Source organism: Neurospora crassa, linkage group VII, assembly GCF_000182925.2.
Source record: "Neurospora crassa OR74A linkage group VII, whole genome shotgun sequence".
NCBI classification, from domain to species: Eukaryota; Fungi; Ascomycota; class Sordariomycetes; order Sordariales; family Sordariaceae; genus Neurospora; species Neurospora crassa.
The window spans coordinates 2,548,220-2,576,104 of NC_026507.1; the positions used below are offsets into that span (position 1 = coordinate 2,548,220).

Sequence of the window (27,885 nt, forward strand, 5' to 3'; positions counted from 1 at the left end):
GGGTTGCAGCTGTCACAGCCGGCGTCCAGGACCATCTAACCGTTATCAGATCAAGGATTTTGCCTTATCAGATCCGAGTATCGGATAGCATAGTGTATATACACTACTAGTACTGTGTATCTGTTTTCGTACATAGTACAGTGAAAGCATTTTCCGATTCGATCAAACTCGACGGCACAGTCCCCTCCCTCCCCAGTACGATTACCGTGGTCGCGCCACTTTATCGCCAAAAAACTGCCGATCTGAAAGTCAGAAAGGAAACTTCAGAATGTCGCATAGTCTGGTACGCTACAGTACCCGGTGTTCCCAACACTTTTCTCCAGTGTCATGCCAAAGTACCTGGCAGGTATCATATGTTCGTCCCGTGATGCCTGCGCTTTCCTCTAGATTTATCCAAGTCCCCGACCCGTGACGTGAGGGTCTTGGTCGTTTCATCTCACACCACCAAGCCTTCTATTCAGATGCGCCTGGTTGAACTGATAGAGCATGTGTACCACCCCAGCTCCATTTCCCGCTTCTTCACCGACAACCGAGTCCAGGCCCCGCCCGCTGTTTTCTCTGCTCAAATCTTTGGTTGGCGATACCTGCCATGCTGATTCATCCAGTCCTGCCCTGCTGTCTTCCGACTCGTCGTCGTGCGTTTGCTGACCGTGGCGTGCAGCACCTTTAACATCCTCCTCCATCGATCCTCCTCCCATCATGTGACCATCGCCCTGATTACCCCCACGGAACTGGTGTCCCGTGTTGACAAAGCTCATGTTGTTAGGGAAAATTGGCTGATGGCGCGGATCCAGGAGGATGGACGCCATAGGCGAAGGCTCTGCCATTACCGCCCCAGGCCGCGGCGTACGCGAAGGGAGGGGACCTTTACTCCTTCCTCGCTGGCTGCGGCCCATACGTGAAGCTGCCAAATCACCTGCCAACGTTGGCGAAGTTATGCCGGGGAAGACCGGCGGCAAGTGAAATTGCTGGCGCATCGCAGGCGGGAGATGTTTTGGGTTTCGAGCATAGTTGTTGATAAAACCATACATGGACGCCTCCATCTTGCCATGCTTTGTAGAGTAATAGTCATCTCGTACATCTCCTTCGCCTGCGGTCGCCGCTGGCGCTTGACTTTTGGAGCCTTTTTTAAAGTCAAACTCGGCGAAGTAGCACACGTAGCCAAGACCGTCCACGTGAATCGTAAATTCACGGAAGAAGTCAATGATCTGATCAGCTGACTTGGGAAGGCTGAAAAATAGGACAAAGGGAGTTGTCAAGATGCTGAGAATTTCTTCGATGAAGATAACCAGTTTCAACTTGTAAAGCTCCTCGAACTCAGCCTTCACGTCAGCGCTATGCCACCGGTCTTTCCAGTGCTCCGGCTGGTAATGCGTATATTCCACCACATTGCCAAGCGCATACTCAGGATCGAATACCGCGTTATCTTCGGACACACTCCCGCGAGCTACACTCCATATAGCTCCAAACACAGCCGTATAGAAAAGCACGGTGCGATCGTGCGTGATTTCGAAGCCGAGGAACATTTCGGGGTCGAAAACCGAAATTAAAGCGAGGACCGTAGCAATCGAGCCGGCTATGAATGACACAGTCTTGGCCACCATGGACGTCTTGGCTTTGGGAAACTGATCAATGTAATGGCTGGCAAAGGGGTGAGACATGTCCAATCGTCTCTTAAACAGATGAGGAAGCTCGTTGAACTCTCTAAACTTCCATTCCGCAAGAGGTGTGTAGCTTCGCGCGGACAATATCGACGGGTTCTTTTGGATTTCCTAGAAAAAACAGTGTCAGTGATGGCATCTTTACCATGTAACCACGCTCAAGTTGACGTACATTGTAATATTCCAAAAAATACACGATGATAAGGTACCCTGCCACGAAAGGCGACAGTATGAGAATCATAACGCCGGCGAAGATGAACCGGCTCCGAAGTTTGGCGCTGAGAATGCCCCGGCGATCGGACCTGAGAAATTCCTGATGTACTTGACCCTTGGGGTCGAAGACAAAGTCGAGAATGCTGAACATCAGAGTCCATTCGAGCGTCTGTGAAAGAAGCTGACGGTTGCGAAGAATCGGCAGAGGGATCGTCAAGTCGAGTATATCCTTATTTATCATGGCGATCATATAGTTCTCTCGTCTCATCAGTCGATTCGCAATGTCGGAAGCGTCCAGCCTCTCCTTGGATTGGCTACCAAGGACCCAGCGCTGATTTTGCGGTGTTATGGTCCTAGTCGTCCTTACATTCTGATCCCGGAGTACCATTATCCTGGCTACAACCTCCTGCCATGTGATGGTCTGCATATCTTCATCGGGAATGTTGAGCAGATGGATGTAAAAATCCCGAACATGCGTCAGCCGGCGCAAATCAAGGATGTACTGTATTGATTTCCACATGAAATAGAAGGCAAAGAGCCACAGACCGATGTTCCATAACCCGGACATATTCCGAGTACACTGAGGAACGAGGACTTGAGATAGCTTCTGGTTACTCGGAATCTTCTTAAAGTCAACGCATTGGGAGAGAAATGTCAAGAGGAAAGCTACAAAGGCGACTTTGCTGTTGCTGTTGTCAGTATTCACTCATGCGGCCAGTTCTTTCTGCCCTGAAGATGTGCGAGGGACAAGGCTCACTCACATCAAGTGAAGCACCCTTTCAACCACAATACACCACATTCCACTCCCCCGGTAGTAGCTGTAAACGTCTTGCATGAAGCTGTCAAGATTAGTGATATTAGCCCATCTCCATTCCGCCATCTTCTTAGCGTTGCCTGTTATAGCACCAGCCAGAAGGGAGCTAGGCGCGGCATCGCTATGCAGCGGGGGCTGAAGTTCTTGGTCGATATGTGGCCTTTGTTGATGCGTACGGCCCTTGGACAGCCCTGGAGCAGGATGTGCACGCGATCCTGCATGCTGACTTCTCGGCTTCCCCGGCGAGCCCAAGGGAGCAGCTCCCCTATCATAACGTTCAACAAGCAGGGAGGCGGGTACGTCATTGTCACCGTCGTCATCGTGGCTGGTACCCCAATGTGTGGTAGCAGCTGGACGTGGTGGACGGCCGGAAAGTTGGGCTCGGCCTCGTGGGATCCGGCCGTCGACAGTGGCCCTACTGTCCTCAAGTCTTAGGCCTTCTGCATTTTCAAGATCGTAGTCATTAAAATGCTGGTTGAGATTTTCTTCATCCAAGAGCCCAGCACGATCGTCAACATCAGAGACATTGTCGCGGCCACGTAACTCTTCGTAGAAAGAGCGCGCGCCACGACCACCTGACATGAGCCTGGCAATGACCCCGTCAGCCATGAGCTCGTTAGCCGACGTTTGGTCTTTGTACTGGAGCGACTGTCCGAAGTTACGGTGGCTCGGTTGGGAAAAGGCGAGTGGGCATCCAGGCTAATGATCACCGATCGGGTATCGTACAGCAGTCGGTAGAGACGGGGGCTTTCGGAGACGGCGCTCAAGGAAGGATGTGCCTCGGGGGGCCGCTTTGTTTGGTTCGAGATGGACTGCGTGCTCGGCTCTGTGATGTTCAAATCGTTGAGATGGAGGCTGGACAGGCGATTGACAGAGCGGCGCTGACAGGGCCGGGTATAGGTAGGTAGGTGTTGATTGTGAAGAAGGCAAAAGGCGAGACTGTCGAGGCACACCTGATGAATATCTAAATAGTGTTGTCCCGCAAGTTGTTATACATAAGTAGCGTGTCTTCTGAAGCCACCCTATGCAAACGGGGAATTGAATCGCAGTTGTTGGTTCTCGAGTATTCTTGTCCTCGACTAAGGTACCTATCAATCACCTCATGTAGTGTGAAGGGGTAGATGTCTTGGAGCGCGCGGTAGGTAGGTATTGGGGGTAAAGGCAACAGGCTCCCGCCAGGCAGTCGGCTAGGTGGGAGAGGGCTGCTGAGGGGCCAGGTGACAGAAGGACACGCCGATTGCGAGGGGTGCGACGGTACTTAGGTACCTCTGCGTAGCTCCCGCTCCCGTCGGGTATCTACAACTACACCCCGCCTCTAGTGTACCTCTACCTAGCCGGGCAACCTCCACTCCAAAGCGGGAATGACGGACGGACGTCCATAGAGGTACACCAGAGATAGGTACATGGATAGGTACACTTCAGTCCTGGTAAGTTCGTTAGCTTGGTACAAACTGGGGCTTTGAACAGGAAAGGAAGCAGGGGATAAAACCAATGATTTCGATCTGAAGCCAGTATAAAGCGGGTTTGTGTGTGTGTGTGCTGGAACACCTTGAGATCAGACAATTTCAGCCAATAAGAAGTCGTCAATAGACCTGTCCCGCCTTGCAATTCCCCCCTTCAGAGAAAATATGGGGCAGGAACCACGCTAACAAACTTACAGGGACTGATATGTACTACTAGGTTTAGTGGGTCTTACTGTTAGGTCATGGACCACGCTAGGTAGGTACCTCCAGAACCAACATGCTACCTAGGCAGGCGGTGAATGCGAGAGGACACGTGAATGTTATCAGCCAGCGCATTACATCTACACTACAGTACGTGCCTCCCATGTGATGCTGAAGGTACCTACCTCTAAGTGCACTACAGTACCTAGCGTACGTAGCGTATACTATGTACACAGAGTTCCCTCCCGCCCTCTGGGCACTGTCCCTCTAAAAGACGGTGGTACATGGCGCCAAGAGAGTCTCGTCTCCATGGGCTGTGTACTCTGTAAACAGTCCACCTTCTATAAGGTACCACTCAGGGGCTCCGAAAAGAGGGATCCTTCTACATTACATACCTCTATACCTAGTGTACGTTCTTCGGGTTGGATTCCAAAATCACTGTGTGTCGCAGACGAACGATTGAAAGTGTACCTCTAGTGTGCCTCAGGTCCAGATCGATTCTGGTAAGGACACAAAACCTGCAGGGCTCTTCATCAACCCATCAGACGACAGATCCGCCCGGGATAGCGGGGCAATACGGGGTGCCCTGAGCCAACGGCACAAGCCGTTCCTACAACTACTGTTTCTGTGACAGATCAGCAGATACCTTTTTCCCTGGACACAGGGCAAGAATTCCCGCTCCTGATAAGCTTGGAATCATGCTCACAGGTTCGACATCCGCGCCTCCGGTACGGTCTTTGGTACTGTCGCCGCGAGACAGTTCGGAGCTCTTGTCGCCAACAGGCCCCTTGACTCCAGCATCGACCAAGGGTGCGGGTACAAGTGCCCTCTCCTCCAAGATCGCCAGCGTCTTGTCTACCTCGTATGCCGACACCGAGTTCCGTGAGGCCCTTTTCTTGCTTGATGAACGAGGGCTTCAGAACGTAGCAGAGAACCGTCGCAAGCTTCGATTGGATCTCCAGAAAGAAGTCATCGACAGCAATGGAGAGATCATTCATGAATTCGGCAAAGTCGCCGAGGTATGTGTTGTTGTTCATACCACTCGAGTCCTGATCACAGGCGAGTGAGCCGCACACTGATACACTTTTAGCAACTCAAACGCATCGGCTACACCATCGGCAAGCTCAACGAAAGCTATAATGATATGAGAACACAGATCCATGCAGCTCACGCATCCACCGCATCCACCTTGGGCGAAGCCTCGCAACTCATGACGCAGAAGCGGCAGATCGAAAGCAAGCAAAAGTTGCTCTCGACCTTCAAGACCCACTTCATTCTCACACAGGACGAAGTTGACGCCTTGACCTTGACCTCGGAGCCTGTAGACGACCTCTTTTTCACAGTCCTCGCCAAGGCCAAAAAGATCAGCCGTGACTGCGAGGTTCTCTTGGGCTTTGAGGATCAGACGCTAGGGCTGGGCATCATGGAGCAGGTCACACGGAACTTGAATCACGGGTTCCAGAAGCTTTACCGATGGATCCAGAGGGAGTTTAAATCGCTGAATCTTGAGAACCCCCAAATTGGCTCGGCCATCCGTCGAGCTCTCCGCGTCCTGGCCGAGAGACCTACCCTTTTCCAAAACTGTTTAGATTTCTTCGCCGAAGCCCGCGAGCACGTCCTTTCCGAGGCTTTCTACACTGCCTTGACAGGCAGCTCGGCTGCTGGACTGGAGGACCCTTCGGTTAAGCCCATTGAGCTAGTAGCACATGACCCCTTGAGATATGTGGGGGACATGCTCGCCTGGTCTCACTCGGCCGCAGTGGGCGAAAGAGAGGCACTCGAAGTCTTGTTCATATCCGAGGGTGACGAGATCGCCAAAGGCATCCAGGTGGGCAGAGAGGCTGAAGTCTGGCGGCTCGTGGCCGAGGATGGGGAGGAAATGAATATCTTCGATCCTGTCGTGGCCCTGAACCAACTAGTAGATAGAGACATGTCTGGTGCAGTCCGCATATTGCGACAGAGGGTCGAACAGGTTATTCAGACGAACGAGGAGACCATTCTGGCCTTCAAACTTGCGAACCTCATCAACTTTTATAAGAGCACCTTCTCCAGGTTGGTGGGCCCGGCGTCGATTCTCGTTGAAGCGATGGGTACCCTCGAAACGGAAGCATTGCGCCAATTCCGATCTCTGGCTCGGGACCACGTCGCCACTCTCCAAACTGAGTTCCAGCACACTCCACCAGACCTTCGGCCTCCCGACTTCCTTACGGATGCGTTGGAACAGCTATCGGCAATCATGAAAACGTACGAAACGTCACTAAGCTCATCGGGTGATGATCCAGAAGCAGAGTTCGCGTCCATCATGGCTGAGGCATTCGACCCATTCATGGCTGGCTGCATCAATATGGCCAACCATGCCACCCCGCCGTCCAAATCCATCTTCCTGATCAACTGCTTCGTGGCTGCGCGGACAACGCTCTCCGGCTTCACTTTTGTTCGCAAATATGCTGCAGATATACAGACCAAAATTGAGGAGGAAAAGGCTCGGTTGGTTATTGCACAGTACGAGCTGTTTAGGGCCGAGTCCGGTTTAGATTCCCTCATTGAAGCGCTGGATGGGCTAGACATACGGAAGAAGGATGATGTTGGAAAGGTTGCGACACTAGAGGAGGTTCAACCTGAAGCACTGCGACAGTCAAGTCAGAAGCTGGACGATTTCTTGCCATCGGCGCTGATTGATGCAACGGAAAAGCTCAAGAATCTGCAGGATTCCAAGCTGGCGAGCAGTGTGATTGAGGAGGCAGCCGAAAGATTCTGCGTGGATTTTGAACATGTGGAGGAGATGTTGCTGTCGGCTGACGAATTGGAGGAGCAAAGGAGAGTTGAGGAGGACGGCGACGAAGAACATTCCCAAAGTTTTCGGGCGCTGTTCCCAAGGACATCGAGCGAGATCCGCGTGCTATTGTCGTAGCGTGAGCGAAACGGCGAAGGCAGGAGAAGCCAGCTATGGTTTTTACTGACGGGACCCAGGTCTGCCATGTTCTCGTCAAAATAGTTTCAATCTCATATAAATCTCACCATAGTGGACTGCTGGGTAAGGTAAACCTTGGGAAGTAGCGGGAGCCGAGAACCCCGGTCGAGTGTGTACGTGTACACTGGTGTGGTCGTCGGCGTATGACTGAAAAACGGCCCTCAAGTAGTGACAAACTTGGGTACCTTTACAGGGAAATACAAGACTGACAGCACTCTTGCATGCGATGAGACTGAGCTTGAATCCCGACAGCCCTGTGAGTCCCCTCAAGCGCGGAGCCGCGGACGAGGAGGATCTGGAAGCTGCTGAATACCTATTGGGCGGTGCGGGGCATCCCATTCGGCCGTCCCGATTTCCGATGCCCAAGAATAGGTACATATCGCATATCAACGTCATTTTCGGGCCGCGCCTGACGGGATGCTGATGGTCCCGATGGAAGCTCAGATGAACGATACAAGTCGTGCTATCGGCCTCCCCCTCAGGTTGGGCCTGTTCGTTACTATCCAGAGGCCAAAAGGTAACAAACAGGTGGAACGGGCCAAGGCAGACAAACAGACGAAAAAGGCGAGAAAGGCCTGGTCTGGGTACCTGCCACTGTCGGGCTGCCAGGTCCCCGCCTTCCCGCCCCAATTGCCCCACTACGTCTTCAGCTAGGGAGCTAGTAGGTCCCATTCAGGCGGTTGCAACAACGTTCATAAGGCAACATCGATAACTACACTTAAACAAAGATACCATCGATCCTATATGTAGGTCTACTGGTGTGCAAGCTTAGATCCTGGATACCTACCTGGTATACAAAACCTTGATACTAACCTCAAGACACTCAATTAGTTGGCACGTCTTGGTCGCGAATCAACCACGCACATTGATTGCGTCAACGTCCCGTTGCACCGCCAATACGTCTCCTCTCCGGATTCCGGTTGGCCTACAGAAGCGCGCTGGTACCTCTACGCCTCAAGAAACGTGGACCTGAGCCTTCCTTGGGGGCCCTTCGTTAGACCTGTTCTTCCATTCGGCAACTGCCTTCGGGACGTTTTGCGACCGCCCGATTTTCCAACATCCTTCGCAACGGCGATGCCGTCTGTGCGCGTAGAGCTGTAGGGTACAGGCCGATCCACAGCATCTGCTGAGATCCTGTTCTTGACCGGACACTCCCGTCTACCTAGGCCGCCCTTGGAGAGCGAAAGTCCGCTACGCCCTTTTGAAAAGTGCACACAGACATTCCGTGATGTGTATACGTCTTACTTCTTACGATGCTGCGCAACAGATCAGCCGCTTCAGTTTTGCAAAAGACATATGATGAAAGCTACCTGACATGCTCCACTGCTGTCTATTACGAAGGCCAGGTCAGTATGACGTTCTGTGATCGTCACCCTTTTCTCCCATCTGTCAGTAACCAAGTGCTAATCTTGCGCGGTCATCTAGGGCAATGAGGATGAGGCTATGCGATGCTGGAAACAGGCACTCGAGCAAATCTATGACCAGCAAGCAAACAAAATCTTGCCAGCCTTCACCCCACGTTCCGAGACGGAGAAGGCGCTGGTGGACAGTCTTCGGCAACTCGAGGTACAGTGCAAGGAACGAATTGATCTTCTAGAGGCCCTGCGTCTTTCGCGCCTCGAATCTCTCGAGCATGACGCTACACCATCCGCGTCACGTTTGTCACCGTTGCCGAACCTTTTAGAACCCCCCAAGGGCTGGATAGGTGACGGAACAATCCCAGCCGTAACCTATACAGACCTTTCCCGACCAACTCCCGCCAAGCGACCCTTTGTAGGGTCTAGGTCCATCTCAGAACATACCATGCCTACACCTGGGCCTTCTGCCGAGGTGCGTACGCCAGGCGGGGAGTTTCCCTTTGCATGCACACGACCAGTGTTACCGTCACCACCGTCGGCGTCAAGGCCTTCGCTCGAGGAGGGAACATCGTCAGGGACACGCAGCCCCGAGAAGCATACCATGCGCACAACCCTGCGGACCGGACGTTTGGGAGACAAGAGAACTAGCCATCGCCAGACACCTCCAACCTCGGTTTCAGAACGCCCTGGTGCCAGTAAGGCAGCCTCGCTTGCCTGGAGCTATCTTGGGAAAAGAGAAAGATCGAGTCCGTCAGGGAGTGCCAGCGGTAATAGTGGGGGAATTGGCACCACTGATCAGACGAGTTCGGTACCGCCCGCAACCTCTCCCTACTTAGTGGAAAGGCGACGTCAAAGTCCAGCGTTGGCAGGCCGGCAGCAGCAATGGGACACGCATACCAGGCGACTGGTCATGGGTCGTCCTCGGAGCCAATCCAAACCGCCTCATGCACGGCCTACTCCGGAATCATCGGCACCCCGCCGTTCTGATGAGCATACACACACTCGCCAATCCTCCTTCACCATCAGCGCTGCTGCCGCATCAAGTGCACTCAACGCATTGACTTTGAGGGATAACAACGAGCGCTCGCCGTTGGAAGGGGGGGAAGGACTTCGGCTAAGAACAGCTCCGCTACAGACACCAAGGAGGAGGCCTCTGCCTGCGACGGGGAACACAGATGAGGAAGACACTGCATACTCTGCGAAAGGAAGCGCAACAACGACCAGAAAATCGAACAGAAAGATGTCCGATCCAACGCTGGCCCAACGGAAGCCCATCAGCCGAACTTCTTACCTAACAAGCACGGCAAGGCCTGCGTCGGGCAGATCGGCAACGACACAGGATGTTGATACACCTCGGATGAGCGCTAAGGCAAGGGGCAAAAAGCTTGAACAAGTCCCAATTTCGTCAAGTTCTGAGGATTCTGAATATGGAACTCCCCGACGGCCGACAACAAGACAGCACCTAAGACAGATACTGAAGCAGAGGGATGTTTCCCTGGTTGCCGATACACCGGCCCACAACTCCGAAAGTCAAGAATCTGAAGGCAACGATGGGGCGGCTCAACAAAGGTCAGAAGCTGCCAAGTGGAACAAGCAAAAGGCAAAGATATTGCGCCGTCTTCCTCCAGGGGTTGATGAACATGCTGCAAAACAGATTCTAAACGAAATCGTCGTTCAGGGTGATGAAGTTCACTGGAATGACATAGCCGGCCTCGAGGTAGCCAAAAATGCACTTCGGGAGACCGTAGTTTATCCTTTTCTCCGACCGGACCTATTTAGGGGTCTTCGCGAGCCGGCCAGAGGCATGCTGCTTTTTGGGCCACCGGGAACAGGAAAGACTATGTTGGCGCGCGCAGTGGCCACGGAGTCCAAATCTACCTTCTTCTCCATCTCTGCTAGTAGTCTGACAAGTAAGTACCTCGGCGAATCAGAGAAACTTGTTAGGGCACTGTTTACGCTGGCAAAGGTATTGTCGCCGAGCATCATTTTTGTTGATGAGATTGACTCGCTGCTGTCGCAGAGATCTGGCTCTGGGGAACACGAGGCCACGATGAGGATTAAGACGGAGTTCCTCATTCAATGGAGTGATCTTCAGAGAGCTGCTGCCGGCAAAGAACCTGCAGCAACAGGAACAAAGGAAAACGGCACCGATGATGATGTGAACAGAGTCTTGGTGCTTGCCGCCACGAATCTCCCGTGGGCTATCGACGAGGCTGCAAGACGACGATTCGTGAGGAGACAGTATATCCCACTTCCCGAAGCTGATACAAGAGCAATTCAGTTCAAAACGCTCCTCAGTCAGCAAAAGCATACACTGACCAACGAGGATATCAATGAGCTTGTGGATATGACCGATGGTAAGTGGCGCTACCCGTTCGTGAATGTTTCGCCAGCCAATTAACTCCCTGGCCGGGCTGCCCGCCAGGTACCTTTTGCTAAGCACGTGCACCTCGCAGGATTTTCCGGATCCGATATCACAGCGTTAGCTAAAGATGCGGCCATGGGTCCTTTGCGGTCTTTAGGTGAAGCGTTACTACAAACGACCATGGACCAAATACGCCCAATAGAGCTAAAGGATTTCGTCACCAGTCTGGCTACCATTCGGCCTAGCGTTAGCAAGGCAAACCTGAAGTTTTATGAAGATTGGGCAAGAGATTTCGGAGAAAGAGGCGGTTAGTGAGGGAGTAGGCCACGAGGCGACGAATCAGAGTAAGGTACTCAGGCTGTCAGGGAATGGGTAATGTCTGGGTCTGGCAAGCCTGTAGAAACCACTTCGAAGAAGGGTATTGCTCGGTGACACAAATCAAAGAGTGTGACAGGCATCACAACTATAGGTATCTATAAGCTGTCAGGGCAAGGAGCGGGCAGAGCGGAAATAGTAACGGTGCGCATTCGGAAAGCACCCATATGGGGCAGCAAAGAGGGCGGAGGTGATCGCAGTCCATCACACAGCAATCCAAGTAGAATTCCGCTTTGCTGGCCAAATAAATCGTTCAGCGCGGATTGAAGCTGGTTCGCACACTGCTGTCCACGTGTCAATTGGTATAATCACCCTTCCATCCATTGTGCCCTTGCCCGTCGTTCACTCCGAGAGGTTGACGAATACTTCCGGACACCATGCTTCCCATCCCTTTTCTGACATCTAGCGTTGTCCTTTATATCGTACAGCGTGTCTACGTCGATAATCCTGCACGTATTTACCAACAGCTTGTGCTCGAAGTTTGTTTATGCCTTCTCGACACAATCCTTGACGCAAGTCTAGACACCTCGGACCATAACCAACCACCACCACCCCCCCTTCTCTCTCCTCCCCCAACGTCAACACCATCCTTTAGCAAAAGACACAAATAGTGAGGGCGTGCATGAGCCGACGTATGCCGGAATGCATCTCGCTCCAATCCTGGTCCCTCGTCTTCGTCACTCGGCTTGTCCACACTGCGTTCCTCAATCAACCTTTTGTAAGCTGATGATCTTCTCGCGCATCGCAATCTCCCTCACGGCGTGGCGAGCCATTCTCTCAGCAAGCTCAATCGCCTCCTCAGCTGCCTGCATCTTTTCCCGCAGCACCTTGCGCTCCTTCTTGGCCGCCTTTGCCGCGTCCTTGGCGTCCCAGAGCTCATCCAGTGAAGGGATGGGCGGGCGCTCCTCGATCGGCGTGCCGGCGGGCGCAATGATATGCTTGACCACGTGCCGCTTGGATTTGCTAGTGATAAAGCCGGGCATGATGGCGACCACGTCACCGGCACGGAGAGAGTTGTTGGGGTCGTGGACCAGGTATTGTTTTGGGTCGTCGAAGTGCTGGATGGGTGATAAAGAAAAAAAAGAAAGGAAGAAGAGGTTAGCTGACGACTCTCCTACTATGCCCCGTGTCTTGGAGAATAGCCGTGGGTTCGCATACACACCTTCTGGAGGAACTTGTTGAACTTCTGCCCGCCTACCCTGACCTTGACCGTCTTATCAATCAGGCCAGAGGTCACGACGACACCGTGAAGTTCACGGAACATCTTCCGGGAGACTTTCGTAGCCGCTGCTATCGTCGAGGCCATTTTTGCTGACTCTGATTCCTGTTTCCTTCTTTGTTGTTTGGTGGCTGTCTACCCTTTGAGGGTTGATCTCGTATCCACGGCCTCTGGCAGGGTCCTTCTCGAATGAACTTGAGGACTTGCGGGGCAGCGTTCGGGTGGCCGGTCGAATTTGATGCGACGATTCGGCGTTCGGTCGTTTCGGTGTTTCGGTCCCTTAACACAGTAGTCGCGTGAGGGAAAGATTTGCCGATGTGTGCGCGCAAAGGTCGCTAGTTGCGCGCAGTTCAGAACTTCCGGACAGAGTCGGGGCAGGATCTGAGATCGTGTGGGCGGTGGTGACAAAGGTGACACTGCTATGGGCGGGAACACTAGGAGCGAGACAATGCTGCAAGGCACAGGCGCGCGGTCGGCCGCCCGAAAAGTAATTGGAGCCGGCCGAGAAAAGACCGGGGTCCGGCTCGGGACGTGGATCCTCGCCGCCCCGCCATCCACTGCACCGCCAAGACGGGAGTGGACGGGGAGACGGGCTTGAAACGGGTAGTTTCATTCACCCGGTCAATTGACTGCCCCTGCATCCGTCGTCCCATGCAACTTGACCTCTCTACTTACTTACCTCATACACTTATACCGCTGTCCTATTGGAACTCCCGTCTGTCAGCCTTTTTGCAACTCCTCTTTGGTCTTCGTTTACTACTCAGTCCAAGCTGCCCTGCCCTTGTCTTCCTGAATAGGCATTGCTTGTATAATCTCAACCTTACTGGGGACAGCGCTTGGTTGTGGTAAGAATGCTACGGCAGCCGTTACATTTCATCCTACAAAGGATATACGGAGCCTATGGCTGCCCGCTTTGCTTCTCTCTGATGAAAATGACACACAACATTCAGATTCCCTTATCCAACACCTTCTAACATAACCTCCTCTCAACCTCCTCTGATACAACGCCTTACCTAATATCACTTGGCCATTTTAGGAACCAGCGAAACCTCTGCCGTCCAGTAAGAGTGACAACTGGAATAGTGATCCGCCGGCTAACCCGAGGTGAGTTTGACAAGATACCCCATATAGTGTTCGTCGAAATAACCCTCGAAGGCTTGCAAGCCGATCCAAACTTGTGACTTGGGCAACCTTTTGTCCTCTCCCCTCCCCGCCCCCCCCCCCCCCCTTTTTTTTTTTGTGCCTCATGCCAGGGCAATTCAGGGCTCTATCACGTTTCCTGTGACTGTATCTACAGAATGTCATGTTCGCAATAATCGCATTGCTGGGGCGAGCCACCTTGGTGTTTGATAGAATGCTCGACATCACAGTAAATCCGGCCCGCAAATTAAGATCCTTGTCAGTTACCGTACAAGGCGCTGACTAAGCTACCGGTGTCGACCCAGTTTGGGGTAGCGACTCCGTCACCGGATGTAATGTCGACAAACTGTTGACAGCCCTGAGTTTGCCGCGCCGTGGAGGGGGGAGCTTGGGGGGCTGCTTTTTGGCCACTGGTCCACTCACCTTGCCATCACCAGATACGGCTTCCGCAGCCGAAGCCGCTGTCGGTGATGAGCTGCTAGCAGCAGCAACCCCGTGCTTGTCACCTTGGGCAAATGTGGAATTCTCGATCATCCTTGTTGGCGTATGTGGTGGTTGCGGGGAGACCGGCACACCGTGGCGATGCTTTGGAACAATGGGAAGCGATTTCTGGGCCCTCAGCCGTCTTGCCGGCGGTGGTGACGGCTTTCGACGGCCTGCTGCTTTGTGCCCTTCGGTGGTACTCGATACCGAGAGATTTGAGGTTGTAGTTTCTGGCGTATCACTCGCGGGACCGACGGCAATTATTGACCTCACGGCGTCTTCCGCATCCTCCTGTTCATGCCTGAGCTCACGAGCGAGATTTGATTTTCTGCTTGGTGTTTCTATACCTGGCTTCTCGTGGACGTTTGCAATGACGCTAACGGTACTACCGTTTTGCGCTTGCGTGAGGCTCTTCATGGGAACAGAACTCAAGACGCCCTCATCGTCCACTAGCCATGGAATATTTGCGACACGCTCAACCAAGCGGAGGGTAGTTGGCTCGGGCGGTAGGAAGTGCGCACTTCCTGAGCCACGAAGTATTTCAAGCAAGCTAAGAATTTGATCGCGCTTGTAATGTGGCGGCTGGCTGAGCTGGGTGTGCGATAATAACGGAGCGAGAACGCGCAGATATGTGTGTCTCAAGGTATTCATTTCCACTGGCAAGTCGAGCAGATTACGAATGATGACGTCAAGAAGGACGCGCAAGTCGTTGGTGTAAAAGTATTCATAAGTCGCCTTGGTGGTGAATAGCAGATAGAGCAGCTTCAATATTATCAGCTGGAGTGATGTTTCGGTTGCTCGATTTAGAAGCAAGATGATGTTCTCGCCAAAAGTTCGGAAAGACGGGCCATGGAGGCTGAGGACTTTGACGACTCGGTTTGTGATATGAGTAACAGGCGCAGTTGGGTCAACAGCTCCGGACGCTGACGCAACCATGTATTGCTCGTTCATGACCAGCTTACCCATGGCCAACGTTAGTGGTTAGGTTCATAAAGCGGATTTGGGGCACAACAACATACCAGGACACGAATAACGGCGTAATGGTACGGATCATCCACGTCGTCAGAGAAGGCCTCGATAAGTTGGAAGAGGTAAATGACGAATTCGTCCTCTACCTGAGCCAAGTCTTGATGCGGCAACTTTTCGATGCGAGACATCTCATACATCAACTCGAGAAGTAGCCGGTGAAGACGGCCATCGTGCGCGCCGCAACTCTTGATGAGCTCGAGCAGTCGCAAAAAACATCCTTCGTTGACCATGCGCCGAAATGTCTCTTCCTCGGCACGGCCATCTAGCAGGAGGAAGTTGGAAATGACATGCAACGGCCCGTACTCGTCCTCCTGCAATAGGCTGTATATGATCTGGGTACGGACATAGTCGGCGTTCTGTCTGAAGATGCTGCTAAGTCGGAGCTGTTGGGAACATGTCGCGATGTCGTCTTCATCGTCGAGATAGCGGTCCCGGCCGGTCGCGACCAGTTCAAGCCATGATCGCAGAACGTCGTCGAGGGACTCGGGGGTAGGGCAGGGGGCGGAAAGGATGCTGTTCAGGGCTGCGAAAGGTCTTTGTTCAGCAATTGAAACAAGCGCACCACAAAAGGGGAGGGCCATTTAGCAAGCTTGCTCACCGTGCCAAAACTGCTGCTCGTTCTCAACAGGCTCAGTGACCTCGAGGTCCGCCATGTTCTCAAGCGAGCAGCACCAATGTTGTCGTCGCAACCAATGAACTGGGCATCACGAAAGGCGGCGTGCTGGTATCGCTCGCATAGGCAATGTGTACCTTTGTCGACCTGATCCGCCGCGTTGGATCTACTGGGTTATCGAGGCTGCGCGGGAGGATGTCGTTACTTGGGAAGAAAACGGGCAGTTAAATGCGGCGGATTTAGGGAGAGGCCTGCTCGGTATAGTTCTAGGGTGCAGTCCATGCAAGGCTGTGGGGAGTTCCGTACTTAAAGCTGTAGTGTCCCCCCAGTAGTGACATCGGGGTTGTGGGGGCTGCCTTACCTACCTTAGATAGTACATACCACCTGCACACGTGGAGAGGTCTCTACGCCACTCACCTTCCATCGCCAAGTACATATGTACCTACACAGGTCCTGCGCACGTCTGAAGGTGGGTAGACCGTCCCTCCAAGTACTTGTGATGCAAGACTGCCACTCAAAACGGTGTACGGCAGGCAATGCAGCGATGTACCTCTACCGTACGGCACATGTATGTATATTGCAATCCCAGGCGGCAGCAGAGCCTAAGTAGGTTGGTAACATACCTAGACCCCAACCTGCAAAAAGAGCAAGTGGGGCCTTTCTGTAGGCCATCATTCCATACTTCTACCATCTAAACTTGGTACACCACGCCGGCAGTGTTCACGACTGAAGCTTTAACCACTTCAATATCATGTATTCAACGAACTAGGCCAGTTTGGCCGGCAGACAAGTGGTCGAGTTGATTCCGTTGTCCTAATACATCAACAGTCCATGCCTCCGAAACGTCCTCAAGCAAGTCTTCTTTGACTCTATAACATATGTGTCTGCCAACATCTCAACTCATGACTGAGCTTAAGGTCCACAACCCACGAACCTTACACTTCACCGCAGTGTCACCTTACATCTAAAAACCTCTTAACGCCCCAGGCCTCGTGGGCAGGTAGATACCATGAGACCGGCTATTCAGTATTCATGGTTGTCAACGTTCGGGCCACGCAGCATGCGGAGAGGTGAAAACCCTCATTTGGGGTGAACCCGTGGGGGTGCCAATATGCTCAAGCTATGGCTCCATACCTCGACCTGATCATCATCACATTCTTCGACAGGCATCTTTCTTTCCGTCATGAGGTACCGTTATAGAAACCAGACGAATATTCAGGGCGCTAGCCACGATCCACATTCCTTGTTATCCTGTCCATCTTACACCCGAAGCCTCCAGCATTGGGCCCCCAAGCCGTGGTGCGTCGATGGTGAAGGGAAGGACAGGCACCAAAGGGGTTTTGATGGCGGCGCACTGCTGCTCCCAGCAACGGCTCGGACAGTCTTTGACTAGCAGATTCATCGAAGCGCAATGTCTCGGTCGTCAGGGGCGTAGTCGTTTGTCGCATCCGCATCGACAGATCTGAGGAGGAGGACCAATCTATATGCGCTGTTTCCGTTCAGATAATAACGGTGAAGCTTTTTGGAGCGGACGAAGCCCAGGCGCTCGTAAAGTCTCATGGCCGGGATGTTGGTCTCTTCTGTCTCCAAGACAATCTCGTCGGCGTCTCGCTGAGCCATGGCGTCGATGGCTCTCCTAACCAGTTCTGTCGCAATTCCGTGTCCGCGATGTTGAGAAGAGACGGCAAGCATAGCAATGTATCCGCGAAGAGTGGGCGGAGAGTGAGAAGCGTGCGGTTCGAGTTTGCAGATGATCACGCCTATAAGAGAAGAGTCGACTGGGTGCAAGGCCTGTTGGGTTTGTTGAGCGGTCAGCTCACCTGGCCCCATGCCCATACGCAAACCTGAACAAGTCGAGAACGTCCACATACCATAAAACACAAGTGGCCCCATTGGTAAAGAAAGTACCGATATACGTATATGCTGTAAGGCTCGCTTAGGTCTTTTGATATCAGCGCGCGGATAGCTGGGAGGTATTCTGCCTCCAGCTTATGCTCATATTTGATGTACTGAAGCTCTTGTGGAAGCTCTTCGACATGCGGTACTTCCGTTCCTACTATCGCCTTTTCGGTTGTGGTTTCCATGTCGATAGGAAGCTGGATCCGAAACGTTTTTTGCTGCGTTCGACAAGACGAAAAGGGGGGCACGCGGCTGGATTAAGATGGAGAATATGCTGTTCAGAAGTCCCTACCTGGTTCTGTCTCAGCTGGGCGAGCTGGGGTGGTTAGGTAGTACGGAGGGGCAGCTCTGATTTCACATGTCTTTCTGCATGAGAGTCGAACGGCTGTAGTGAACTTACTGTGCAGTCAATCCAGTAGGCCATTAACAGTTGCGTGTCAACATCTCCCTTGTAAGTGGATAGCCTATTTATCACAGACACCCCATCACTCGAAGCCATCCATTTTAAACATTTTTACTTGGTCCGCCCACACCTGTTCCTCCCATGCTTAATTCATCGGCCTCATGTCAGTGTCACGCAAGTTTCTGAAGGTAGGCGCGGATTAACGTTCTAGTACGCTACTTCCGTTGATACATTCTGCATTGTATTCTAGTAGCTCACACATCTTGCAATAATATCCCTCGACTCCTGTCGTGAGGTGCGAAATCGCAGCTTCGACTCATCCGGAGGGCGAGATCGCCGATGACCCAAGTGATCCATACACCAAGCGTGGTGCCACACTCCCCGCTCCAGCCCTACGACCGTAGCGTCACCGGAGGCGGCGCCAAACAGCCAGCCCACTATCAGAACCCGATACGTACACTACATCACGCAATTCGAGCAGGCCCGCCAATTCAAAACATCACGCCCGCCCCTTCCGGTGACCGGCTCGCTTATTTGACCGGTCCGACAGCCCGGCTCATCCGCACTTGCTCCAGCTTGATTTTCTTTTGCCCTCCGATAACCTATCTTCCTCGCGCTGTAACGGCAACTTACGGCGGCGGCAACAGCCACGGCATCCTGAGAAATGGCGACAACTGTGCGGCGCAGGCTGGTCGGCAAAGACATCGAATGCGAGATTGCGTCGGAAACTGCCTCCGAGACCGCAACATCCCGCGAACCGAGTCCCGATAATCAGCAGCGTGAAGTCACTTCCATCTTCAAGGCCATACACAAACGTTCCAAGACCCGAAAGCGCAAGACGACAGCAATATTCCTGTTGGGGAGTCTGTTTGGGATTATAGCAGCTGGCTTCTTTGCTAAAAGCAATGATCTGATCGATCTTCCTCTCCCCGAGCTCAAAGAGCTCAGTGTGGACAGCTTGTTCGAGGTATTGCCTGCCGGCTTTGTCAAAGAGATGCGTGACCTGATGGTGAGTGGAAACAATAGCGCATGTGGAGCTTTGCTGCTGTTGACGCATCTGACCTTACCTGCCGGCCTCTAGAACGGCGAACGAGACTTGATAGAGAGCGATGATGCCTTCTCGGTAGGCATGAAGATGCGCGCCGAAGGCCTATCGGCCGACCACCCTATAGTCATGATCCCCGGGGTCATCTCTACTGGTCTAGAATCATGGAGCACGTCTGAGCTGTCGTTGCCTTATTTTCGGAAGCGGCTTTGGGGAAGCTGGACCATGATGCGAGCTCTTGTCATGGATAAAGAGGCGTGGAAGAGGCACATCATGCTCGACAAGACAACCGGATTAGATCCCCCGGGTATCAAGCTACGCGCCGCCCAGGGTTTCGATGCAACCGACTTTTTTATCACGGGTTACTGGATATGGAATAAGATCCTCGAGAATCTAGCATCTCTTGGCTACGACCCAACCAACTCATACACAGCGGCTTACGACTGGCGATTAGCATACGCAAACCTTGAGGTGCGCGATCACTACTTTTCCAGGCTCAAGTCTTACATTGAGCAAGCCGTGTTCATACACAAGAAGAAGGTGGTTTTGACTTCTCACAGCATGGGCAGTCAGGTTCTGTTCTACTTCTTTCACTGGGTTGCTTCCAAGAAAGGCGGCCAGGGCGGCCAAGACTGGGTGGAAAGACATGTTGATTCATGGATCAATATCAGTGGATGCATGCTGGGAGCTGTTAAAGATGTAACAGCGATCCTTTCCGGTGAAATGCGGGATACGGCGCAGATGAATGCATTCGCGGTTTACGGTCTCGAGAAATTCCTTAGCAAGGAGGAACGCGCCGAGATATTCCGTGCTATGCCTGGAATATCATCCATGCTTCCCATGGGCGGTAACGCTGTCTGGGGAGAATTGGATTGGGCTCCAGATGACCAGCCAGGCCAAGGGCATAGCTATGGATCGTTGCTGAATTTCCGCGCCGGGCAAAATGTATCGACAACGCCGGACAGAAATTTTACGATCGAAGACGCGATGGACTATATACTTGACACAACCGATGACTGGTACCGCGATCAAGTGAAAGGCAGTTACTCTCACGGGGTGGCGAAGACGAGGGCGGAAGTGGAGGCTAACGAGAATGACCCTCGGAAATGGATCAACCCTCTAGAGACACGACTACCATTGGCACCAAGCCTCAAGGTCTACTGTTTCTATGGTGTAGGGAAGCCGACGGAGCGAGCCTACTTCTATCGGGCGCCGGATCCGGGAACGACAACGCATCTTAAGATGACGATCGATACGACTTTGACTCAGGGGCACATTGACCACGGTGTGATTTTGGGCGAAGGCGATGGCACAGTGAACCTTATGAGTCTGGGGTACATGTGCAATAAGGGGTGGAAAATGAAGAGATACAATCCTGCGGGCTCAAAAATAACCGTGGTCGAGATGCCGCATGAACCAGAACGGTTCAATCCGAGAGGAGGGCCGAATACGGCGGATCACGTGGATATTCTAGGAAGGCAGAATCTAAACGAGTACATTCTTAAAGTGGCGGCAGGTCGAGGCGATACAATTGAGGATTTTATTACTAGTAATATTCTTAAATATGTAGAAAAGGTTGAAATTTATGAAGAGTAATTAAATACGGCACATAGGTTACTCAATAGTATGACTAATTAAAAAAAAATTTTTTTTCTAAGTTATCATATACTATATTTCCAGGAATTAAACTTTCAATTTACAAACAAATTAGTTCTACGTTATATACCACGTAACTTCGCGATAGCATATTCTCTTAGTACTAGTCTATGTCCCCCCGTTTCGAAAATGCATATACAGACACACACATTATAGTATCATCTATCCCGGCGGTAGTCGAGTGGAGACTAAAGCTAAGATCGGCTCTTCTCCGTTTCCACCATGCGGTTCTACCCCCGACTTACACTACACGTATCTATATATGGCTCAGTACCTACCATAAGGTACAAAGTCACCTGCAGGGTAAGCGATAGTATTGATACATGGATGACGATACATGTAATCAGGGAAGAAGGTACCTATCCGACCTCATCAGCCATCCATCTTGTAATCTTGGGGTGTGGACTTCTCAGTGGGTAATCAACACTGGCCTTTCAGAGATCCATCTCCAGGGTCCCGACCTTCTTCCGGTCAGTACGCAGACCGGCGTGTTAGAACGTTCATTCCACATGTTTTTATCCTGTCAATTTCCTCTCCACTAGCTCCATGCAATTCCCCAGAGCTGCAGGCCAAGCTCCCCTTCATCCCATTCATCCCTTTGCCTACCTGAGTTCTACATCGAATACCGCACACAAATAGGAAAGACTTCACTTCCACACCTCACTTACAGCCAGAGAATTTTGTCCTCTCACTCTGTTAGATTTTCAATCCGGGTACTTCCAAGGCTTCGAGCCGATTTTCACGGCATCTGGCCCATCTCGTTCGTATCGCGGCGGTCTGCATGTGCTGGCATACTAACTGGATTCCAAAGGTGGCATTCCCGCCTCCTTGGTTCTGCCGGCTCCACGAGTAAATAGAAGCCTCCAGGCACAACAATGTCTCCATCGTTCTTAAACTTCAAGGACATTCGCCGGCGATCGCGAAACAGTTTCAAGACGGAACGCTCGACCGACAACTCGAGTGAAGCAAGCAATGGCACTGCGCACACCACCGGCTCCTTGACTCCTCCGTCCTTCTCCACACACCAGTCGGACCCGGCTCTCAATATCCACGTTAACAACCACCAGTCCACATCGCCAATTCCTCCTGCTACTGCCCCTTCGCGCCCGGCGCCACATCCGTACACGGGAAACCCAAACAGATATAGCGTCTCGGGTATGACAGGTTTAGGATCGCCAACGCCAAACGGCAGGGGCCCCAATTTGCCCGTCTCGCAATACTCTCCACGCATCACCAGTATTCAAGACAACTCATGGGTGAGTTGGAGTTGATTGTGCCTGGCCACTTGCTCACCGCTTGCCTCGATTAATCAAACCATCACAGGTCTACCAAAAGGTCCTGCTTGTTTACGGTACCGTTGGGGAGCCTTCTCAGCAATCCCTTGACGGGACCGTGACTGTCAGTCGACTTGATGACAGCTTTCCCCCTCTCAGCTGGCCGGTATGCGACTCCCAGTTTAAGGCTCTAGTCTACATGAACCCCGGCGCAAACCGACTACGCTTCGATTTTGCCAGCCCGAAACTCGCCAACAGCAGATCAACGAATCCCATTCACGCCTCCTATCTAACAATACATATGCTTCCAGCGACCAACGCCCCTCCTCTCCAACTCGCCATTTTGCTCGCCAGGGATTCTCCCGCTACATTTGATGCCGTTCCAGCCAGGATCGAGCGAGAAGGAAACGGTTTGGAGACGGCAGTTCGAAAGTTCCGCATGGCTGCGTATCTGTGGCAGGCATTTACGGCTGAACAGATGTGGCGCAACAAGTTCGGTCGTCGCGTGTTTCGGTTCGAAGAGGAGTGGACTACGGGCTCGGCAAACCAGAGGGATAGAGAGCAGGGGACACTACGGTCTGAAGCACGCATCCACATTATCAGGACGAACCATACCCTAGCAGAGCTCCGCGACATGAATAAGGCGCAGCAAAACAAAGATGCCAACCAAAAGGATGCTCTGTTTGGCATTGCTGTAGATGCGGTCAAAGACCACTTCAAGCCGCTTCCGGGGCAGAAACTATACGTTTCTGTCTTGTTGCTAGACTCGCACTGGGATACGACTCTGAAAACCGTTACCGCGCACGCCGCGCTCGGAGGGGGGGTCGGCAATCTGCAACTTGCCATGTTCGGGTCACACTGCCTGCAAAGCTACCCGACAAGCTTCGAAGAAGTGGTCCCGGCATTCAGTGATTGTACGCCTACAGACACGAATTATGTTGCCAACGATTGCAATGAGGCTGGGAGCTCGTGGGAGGCAGCTAATATCGGCATTGGAGCTCATCTGCACGAGACAGGTCATTTGTTCGGCCTACCTCACCGCGAAAGTGGCGTCATGTTGAGGGACTATGTGAAGCTTAATCGCACTTTTATGGTTCGTGAAGCATATTCGACACGCACGCGCTCCAAAGGTGGTCCGGTATCACAGGAGGATGAATGTACCTGGCACCGTCTGGACTGCCTCAGGTTTCGGAGCCATCCATGTTTTCGACTGCCCAACGACTCAGTTCCAAGCCCGGATGACAGCGTACAGGCATGGCCTGTGGGAGGAGGCGAAGTAATGATAACGGCCGCCTCAGGGATAATGTACGTCGAGATCTTTGGAGAAGATGACGATGTTTGTCACAAATGGATCGAATATCTCGGCGAAGGCGGTAGCGGTAATGGCTCGGGCATCCAACGTCAGATCACACTCAATGAGCAGGAACTACGCAAGGAACTGGCCGAGGACAAAAGGAAGCGGAGATTGAAGGTTAGTGTCCGATCACATGGCGGCGGTTCTTTGGATATCGAAGATTTCCGTCAGTTGTGCTCCAAGCAATCCAGCTTTAAGCTTCCCATGGGCTTGGTACCAGGAGTACCCATTTTGGCACAGACAGCGTATCGCGGTAAGACATTGGGGGCATCCAAATTGGAAGGAAGCGAGCCCTGTGAAGTTGTGTTCACAAGTGCAGTGAAACAAGGCATAGTTCTCTCGAGGATTATTGTTTACCATGGGATGGCCTTGGATGGTTTGGAGTTTGTGTATGATGATAGTTCAACGCAGCTTTTTGGGAAAAAAGGGGGCAAAGCAGGGGGTGACGTTTTTGAAATGGGTAAGTACGATGCTGAAGTCAGCCAACACTGTTCATTGATTAATTGACTGATGCCAGATATCCGTCGAGGCGAATACGTTACCGGTTTTTATGTCAGAGCCGGCTTCTGGATCGATGGCATCCAAATTTTCACAAGCTTGGGGAGGAAATCACCAGTCTACGGCAAGCCAAATGGTGGCTCTGGGTACGTTGTGTGCGACCGGCAAACCTATTCATTCTATTTTCCAAGCCCAAGAAAAAGTCATGCTAATCAAATTTGCTGCTGTACAGCCATACATTAATACCCCCAAGGGGTTTCAATATTGTGGGGGTAACTGGGTCATGCGGCGCTTGGGTTGACGGGTTTTCTGTTGTCATCAGCAAACTTCCTTTGTCGCTTTGATATCCCTTATCACATCCCTGCCTAAGCATATATATCCATCTTCTAACCGTTAATCTACTACACCTTACCCAACTTCCCATCCGCCTTTGCTTTGACCATGACTCAGCACTTAAAAGGACAAGTGACAGATGGAGCCATCCGACGGGAACTAAGCCACTGCGCTGTGAAACGAGGACGGTCTACGGTGTAACAATGTGGGCAACATCAATGCGGCTGTCCATGAAGACTCCTGGCCTTTTGACGTTTCTATTCCCAGCAAGTCTCATGCCGCCAACAAGCTTGGATGAATCTATGGTTAGACTTGCCCTTCGGATTGATAAGTGCATTCTTCATGGTGAGGATGATGTCCTTCGGTGATGAGTTTGGGCAGTAAGATAATTGTGCACATTATCACCAAACTTTTTGACCCAAGATGTACGTATGATGAGATAGCAAGTTGAGTGTGAAGCAAGGACCAAAGTTGGAAAGCAAAGAGCATGCATGGGTGGTTCTGACTGTTGCGACCTAGTATTCTTGACGACGCTCACCTATACAACCTGTATGCTGAGAGCACTCAGGCCATCATTTTAGTAAGGCTGCTCAGTGTAGTTCATAAAATTATCACAGGCATTCGTGCTCATACAAAGGAAGATGTGTTGAGAGCGAGGAGTATGCGGATGTCAAATTTTCCTTCATTTTCCCGTCCATCCATTCTCCCCTTCCCAAAAAGAGAACACAAGCAATATCTCGAGGTCGCAGGTGCTGCGGGTATAAGTTCATCTACACCTCCCCCTTTTCGTTCTTCCACCCTTGCTTCCTTCTTCCAAATAATCCATCCCTCTTGAGCATGCACTTCCATTGATAACCCATCTAGTCACTATCCTCATCCTCTTCATCACTGTCTTCGTTGCTATCCTCCTCATCTGCATTCTCCAGCCATTCGACCAGCACACGACTCCTCTCCTTGATCTTGGAGAGTGTATCATTCTCTGCAGCCCTGGCATCCGCCCACCAGGCGAGAATACCTTCCTCCTCGAGAACGTCCAAGTTATAAAGCTGCTGCAGCATGGCGGCAAGTAGCGTTCCTGCGCGCGCAGAATCAAGCCCCTTAATGGCTGCCAAAGCTTTCTGCAACGCGAGGGCAAACTCAGCGTGGAGATCGACCTTGTTTCCGCCGACGCCAACCTCTGTAATGAACTTGACGGCACCCTTCTTGGACGTAAGAGCCCGGCCAGCGGCCTTGGTAGGCTCAAGACCGCCGTTTTCGGGACTCATGAGCTCGGCGGCGCGAGTGGCAAAGGCTACGGCAATGGCCTTGCGCATCATGCTGTCCGAAGCATTATTGGCCAGTCTCAAACCCATGAACTCCAGCTTCGCAGAGTCGAAATCCTCGTTGTCGTCAGCACGGAGGGCATCTACAAGTCCGTGAACAGCGTCACCATGAAACTGGTCGAGCTTCATGACGGCGGCAGCGGAATCGTCAGACGCGAAGGAGGATAGGCGCTCCCGGTTGGTCTTGGCTTGGAGGCCTTGCTCGTACTCGTCATCCGAGAGGTCATCATCGGAGTCATGGGTCGCTAATGTGGAGATGGACTCGCTTGAAATGTTGAGGCCAGCCAAAGAGTAAATGAGAGAGCTTTGGAGAACTGCGGGGTCCGCATCGCCTTCATCCTCGGAGTCACTATCCTCGTCGTCTTCTGGCTCTTTATATTGGGCTCCCTTGCCATCGTTTCCGACCAGTTTGATGTCGGTCTTGACCGGCTCTCTTTCACTGGTAAAGAGGGATATTCTCGGTAGGGGTTTGGATGAGAGTTGTGTTCCGGCGCTGATCCGCACACCGTAGGAGATGAGAGAGCCTTGAGGAATGTAGCTGTGCTTACCAATGACTGCATCGTTGGCTACAATGGAATGCAGAACAGTAGCACCGTCTTCGATGACCGCGTCATCCCAGATATAGCTGTTCTCTATCCTCACGTTCTTTCCGATCTGGCACCTCCTTCCGATGATACTGCTCGAGATTGTGCTGCCGGTGTCGACATAGGCGGTCTTCCCTAGTACGGATTTGGTTACTGTGCTGTTTTTTGCGATGTGTGCGCCATCCTCTAACCACAGACCCCGTTTGTACTTGTAAGTTTGTCCGTGAAGAAGGTTGCTATCGGGGACATACGGTAGCGCCCAGCGGTGGAGGATATCCTTGCTGATGCAATCATACATCTGAAGGTTGCTGGCGCGAGCCCCGTAGCCTTCCTCAAGAATCTCGGCGCTGATGATCTTGCCGTTGAGCTCCCAGTCTTTCAGTACGCCGTGAAGGAAGTTCTTGCGGGGAAGCTCGTAGTCGAAGCTCTCGGACCACAAGGCCAAAACATCTGGCGTGCAAATATCGATGCCACAATCGATCAGATCGGTGCGTAAGTCGAACTCAGCATACTCGAATACCGACTCGTCCAACTTGACATACTTGTCCTTCTGAAGTGGGTGCATCTCTTCATATTGCAGACAACGGCCGTTGGTGGGGTCGACAACAAAGACAGGAGTAATGCCCCGGGCCTTTGCAGTCCGGTGAGGGCTGTCTCCTGTTGAGCGCAAGACGATGGTCATGCAGGCGTCTCTGTTGGCCTCTCTCCTTGCGCGGTGCCTAGCCAGAATACCATCGAGGGGGATGTTTGCGACAACATCGCCATGAATCAGAATGAAGTCACCCGAGATAAGACTGCGCTTGTCAAGATCTCGCAAAAAGTCACCGATGGAGCTTGCGTCGGACACGCGGATGAAGTCGACAGAAGAGAAGGGGCAGAGATTGCTTTCAGGGCTCCATCGGTCAGAGTCGTGGATGTAGGTTTCGACGTCTTCGGAGTGGGCGCCGCAGTAGATGAAGACCTCCTGGACGCCGTTGGAGGCTAGATACTCGAGCGTGTATTCGATAACGGGCACGTTGACCAACGGAAGGAGACACTGTCAGGAGAAGGCCGTCAGTACTCAGAGGTCACCAGGGACAAGGGACACGAAGCATTTAGCACGAAGCATGAAGGCATTTACCCTGGGCTTTTCAAGCGCGAAAGGCTGAAAGCGATCTTGGAAAGAATCGGCGAGGATGACGGCCTGGAGAGCATCTTCTCTCTTCTCCTCGGCGCCGCCCTTGGCGGGCTTTTTGGACTTATTGGCAGCCCCGCCCTTGCTGACTTGCTTGCCCGACATTGCCAACTGAAGTCTATTTATCAGCTCGAACTCTACAGGAATGGGTCGACGAGGGCCTGGTTGAGTAAGTGGCCGCGGATCGGGAAGCGCGGGGAAGACTGTGGTAGAAGGAAAAAGGTGGGGCTGCACAATGTCAAGAACGGCGCGTTTGAACTTCAAAGCTGGGGTTGATGATGCGCCTGCCTCGGCCGCCGTGCGGTACCAAAACCTTGCAATGATGAGTCAACGCAGTGACCCAATTTGTCCAAACTTTCACATTGTGTTTTCCGTAAGGTACTGCATGCTTGGAGGTGGGGCGCAGGGCTATCACCTGTGGCTTGTACGTACCATCGG

General features: G+C 52.4%; 9 protein-coding genes across 10 annotated transcripts; 4 read left to right on the forward strand and 5 right to left on the reverse strand.

The window, feature by feature from the left end:
* Positions 1-3,826, reverse strand: NCU02422 (ATG9 protein). The gene is made up of 3 exons (XM_954511.2): positions 2,636-3,826; positions 1,834-2,557; positions 1-1,772 (listed from the first exon to the last, which is right to left on the reverse strand). Exons 1-3 carry the CDS (start codon positions 3,295-3,297, stop codon positions 432-434), a joined length of 2,727 nt encoding a protein of 908 aa, XP_959604.1. The 5' UTR covers positions 3,298-3,826; the 3' UTR covers positions 1-431.
* Positions 3,827-4,760: 934 nt separating this feature from the next.
* Positions 4,761-7,767, forward strand: NCU02421 (hypothetical protein). Its single transcript, XM_954510.3, has 2 exons — positions 4,761-5,371; positions 5,443-7,767. Exons 1-2 carry the CDS (start codon positions 5,051-5,053, stop codon positions 7,261-7,263), a joined length of 2,142 nt encoding a protein of 713 aa, XP_959603.2. The 5' UTR covers positions 4,761-5,050; the 3' UTR covers positions 7,264-7,767.
* A 38-nt stretch (positions 7,768-7,805) lies between these two features.
* On the forward strand, positions 7,806-11,733 carry NCU02420. 2 transcript variants are annotated; one of them, XM_011396872.1, is made up of 4 exons: positions 7,806-8,069; positions 8,155-8,669; positions 8,749-11,038; positions 11,138-11,733. In XM_011396872.1, the coding sequence occupies exons 2-4, from the start codon at positions 8,577-8,579 to the stop codon at positions 11,356-11,358; spliced, it is 2,604 nt and encodes an 867-aa protein (XP_011395174.1). In that variant the 5' UTR covers positions 7,806-8,069; positions 8,155-8,576; the 3' UTR covers positions 11,359-11,733. The 2 variants fall into 2 exon arrangements, with proteins under 2 accessions (XP_011395174.1, XP_011395175.1); XM_011396873.1 differs by lacking the exon at positions 7,806-8,069 and having other exon boundaries at positions 8,079-8,669.
* NCU02419 (mitochondrial 37S ribosomal protein S17) lies at positions 11,400-13,199 on the reverse strand. Its single transcript, XM_954508.3, has 2 exons — positions 12,584-13,199; positions 11,400-12,479 (listed from the first exon to the last, which is right to left on the reverse strand). The coding sequence occupies exons 1-2, from the start codon at positions 12,725-12,727 to the stop codon at positions 12,126-12,128; spliced, it is 498 nt and encodes a 165-aa protein (XP_959601.1). The 5' UTR covers positions 12,728-13,199; the 3' UTR covers positions 11,400-12,125.
* A 151-nt stretch (positions 13,200-13,350) lies between these two features.
* Positions 13,351-16,163, reverse strand: NCU02418 (hypothetical protein). The gene is made up of 3 exons (XM_954507.2): positions 15,891-16,163; positions 15,283-15,815; positions 13,351-15,220 (listed from the first exon to the last, which is right to left on the reverse strand). The coding sequence occupies exons 1-3, from the start codon at positions 15,943-15,945 to the stop codon at positions 14,063-14,065; spliced, it is 1,746 nt and encodes a 581-aa protein (XP_959600.2). The 5' UTR covers positions 15,946-16,163; the 3' UTR covers positions 13,351-14,062.
* A 465-nt stretch (positions 16,164-16,628) lies between these two features.
* Positions 16,629-18,186, reverse strand: NCU02417 (L-A virus GAG protein N-acetyltransferase). Its single transcript, XM_954506.2, has 2 exons — positions 17,777-18,186; positions 16,629-17,696 (listed from the first exon to the last, which is right to left on the reverse strand). Exons 1-2 carry the CDS (start codon positions 17,987-17,989, stop codon positions 17,304-17,306), a joined length of 606 nt encoding a protein of 201 aa, XP_959599.2. The 5' UTR covers positions 17,990-18,186; the 3' UTR covers positions 16,629-17,303.
* A 47-nt stretch (positions 18,187-18,233) lies between these two features.
* On the forward strand, positions 18,234-20,909 carry NCU02416 (Phospholipid:diacylglycerol acyltransferase). The gene is made up of 2 exons (XM_954505.2): positions 18,234-19,216; positions 19,289-20,909. The coding sequence occupies exons 1-2, from the start codon at positions 18,872-18,874 to the stop codon at positions 20,846-20,848; spliced, it is 1,905 nt and encodes a 634-aa protein (XP_959598.1). The 5' UTR covers positions 18,234-18,871; the 3' UTR covers positions 20,849-20,909.
* A 384-nt stretch (positions 20,910-21,293) lies between these two features.
* Positions 21,294-24,683, forward strand: NCU02415 (zinc metalloproteinase). Its single transcript, XM_954504.3, has 4 exons — positions 21,294-22,164; positions 22,232-23,996; positions 24,054-24,180; positions 24,267-24,683. The coding sequence occupies exons 1-4, from the start codon at positions 21,784-21,786 to the stop codon at positions 24,376-24,378; spliced, it is 2,385 nt and encodes a 794-aa protein (XP_959597.3). The 5' UTR covers positions 21,294-21,783; the 3' UTR covers positions 24,379-24,683.
* Positions 24,684-24,808: 125 nt separating this feature from the next.
* NCU02414 (translation initiation factor eif-2b epsilon subunit) lies at positions 24,809-27,774 on the reverse strand. Its single transcript, XM_954503.2, has 2 exons — positions 27,394-27,774; positions 24,809-27,309 (listed from the first exon to the last, which is right to left on the reverse strand). The coding sequence occupies exons 1-2, from the start codon at positions 27,550-27,552 to the stop codon at positions 25,228-25,230; spliced, it is 2,241 nt and encodes a 746-aa protein (XP_959596.1). The 5' UTR covers positions 27,553-27,774; the 3' UTR covers positions 24,809-25,227.
* Between the last annotated feature and the right edge of the window lie 111 nt (positions 27,775-27,885).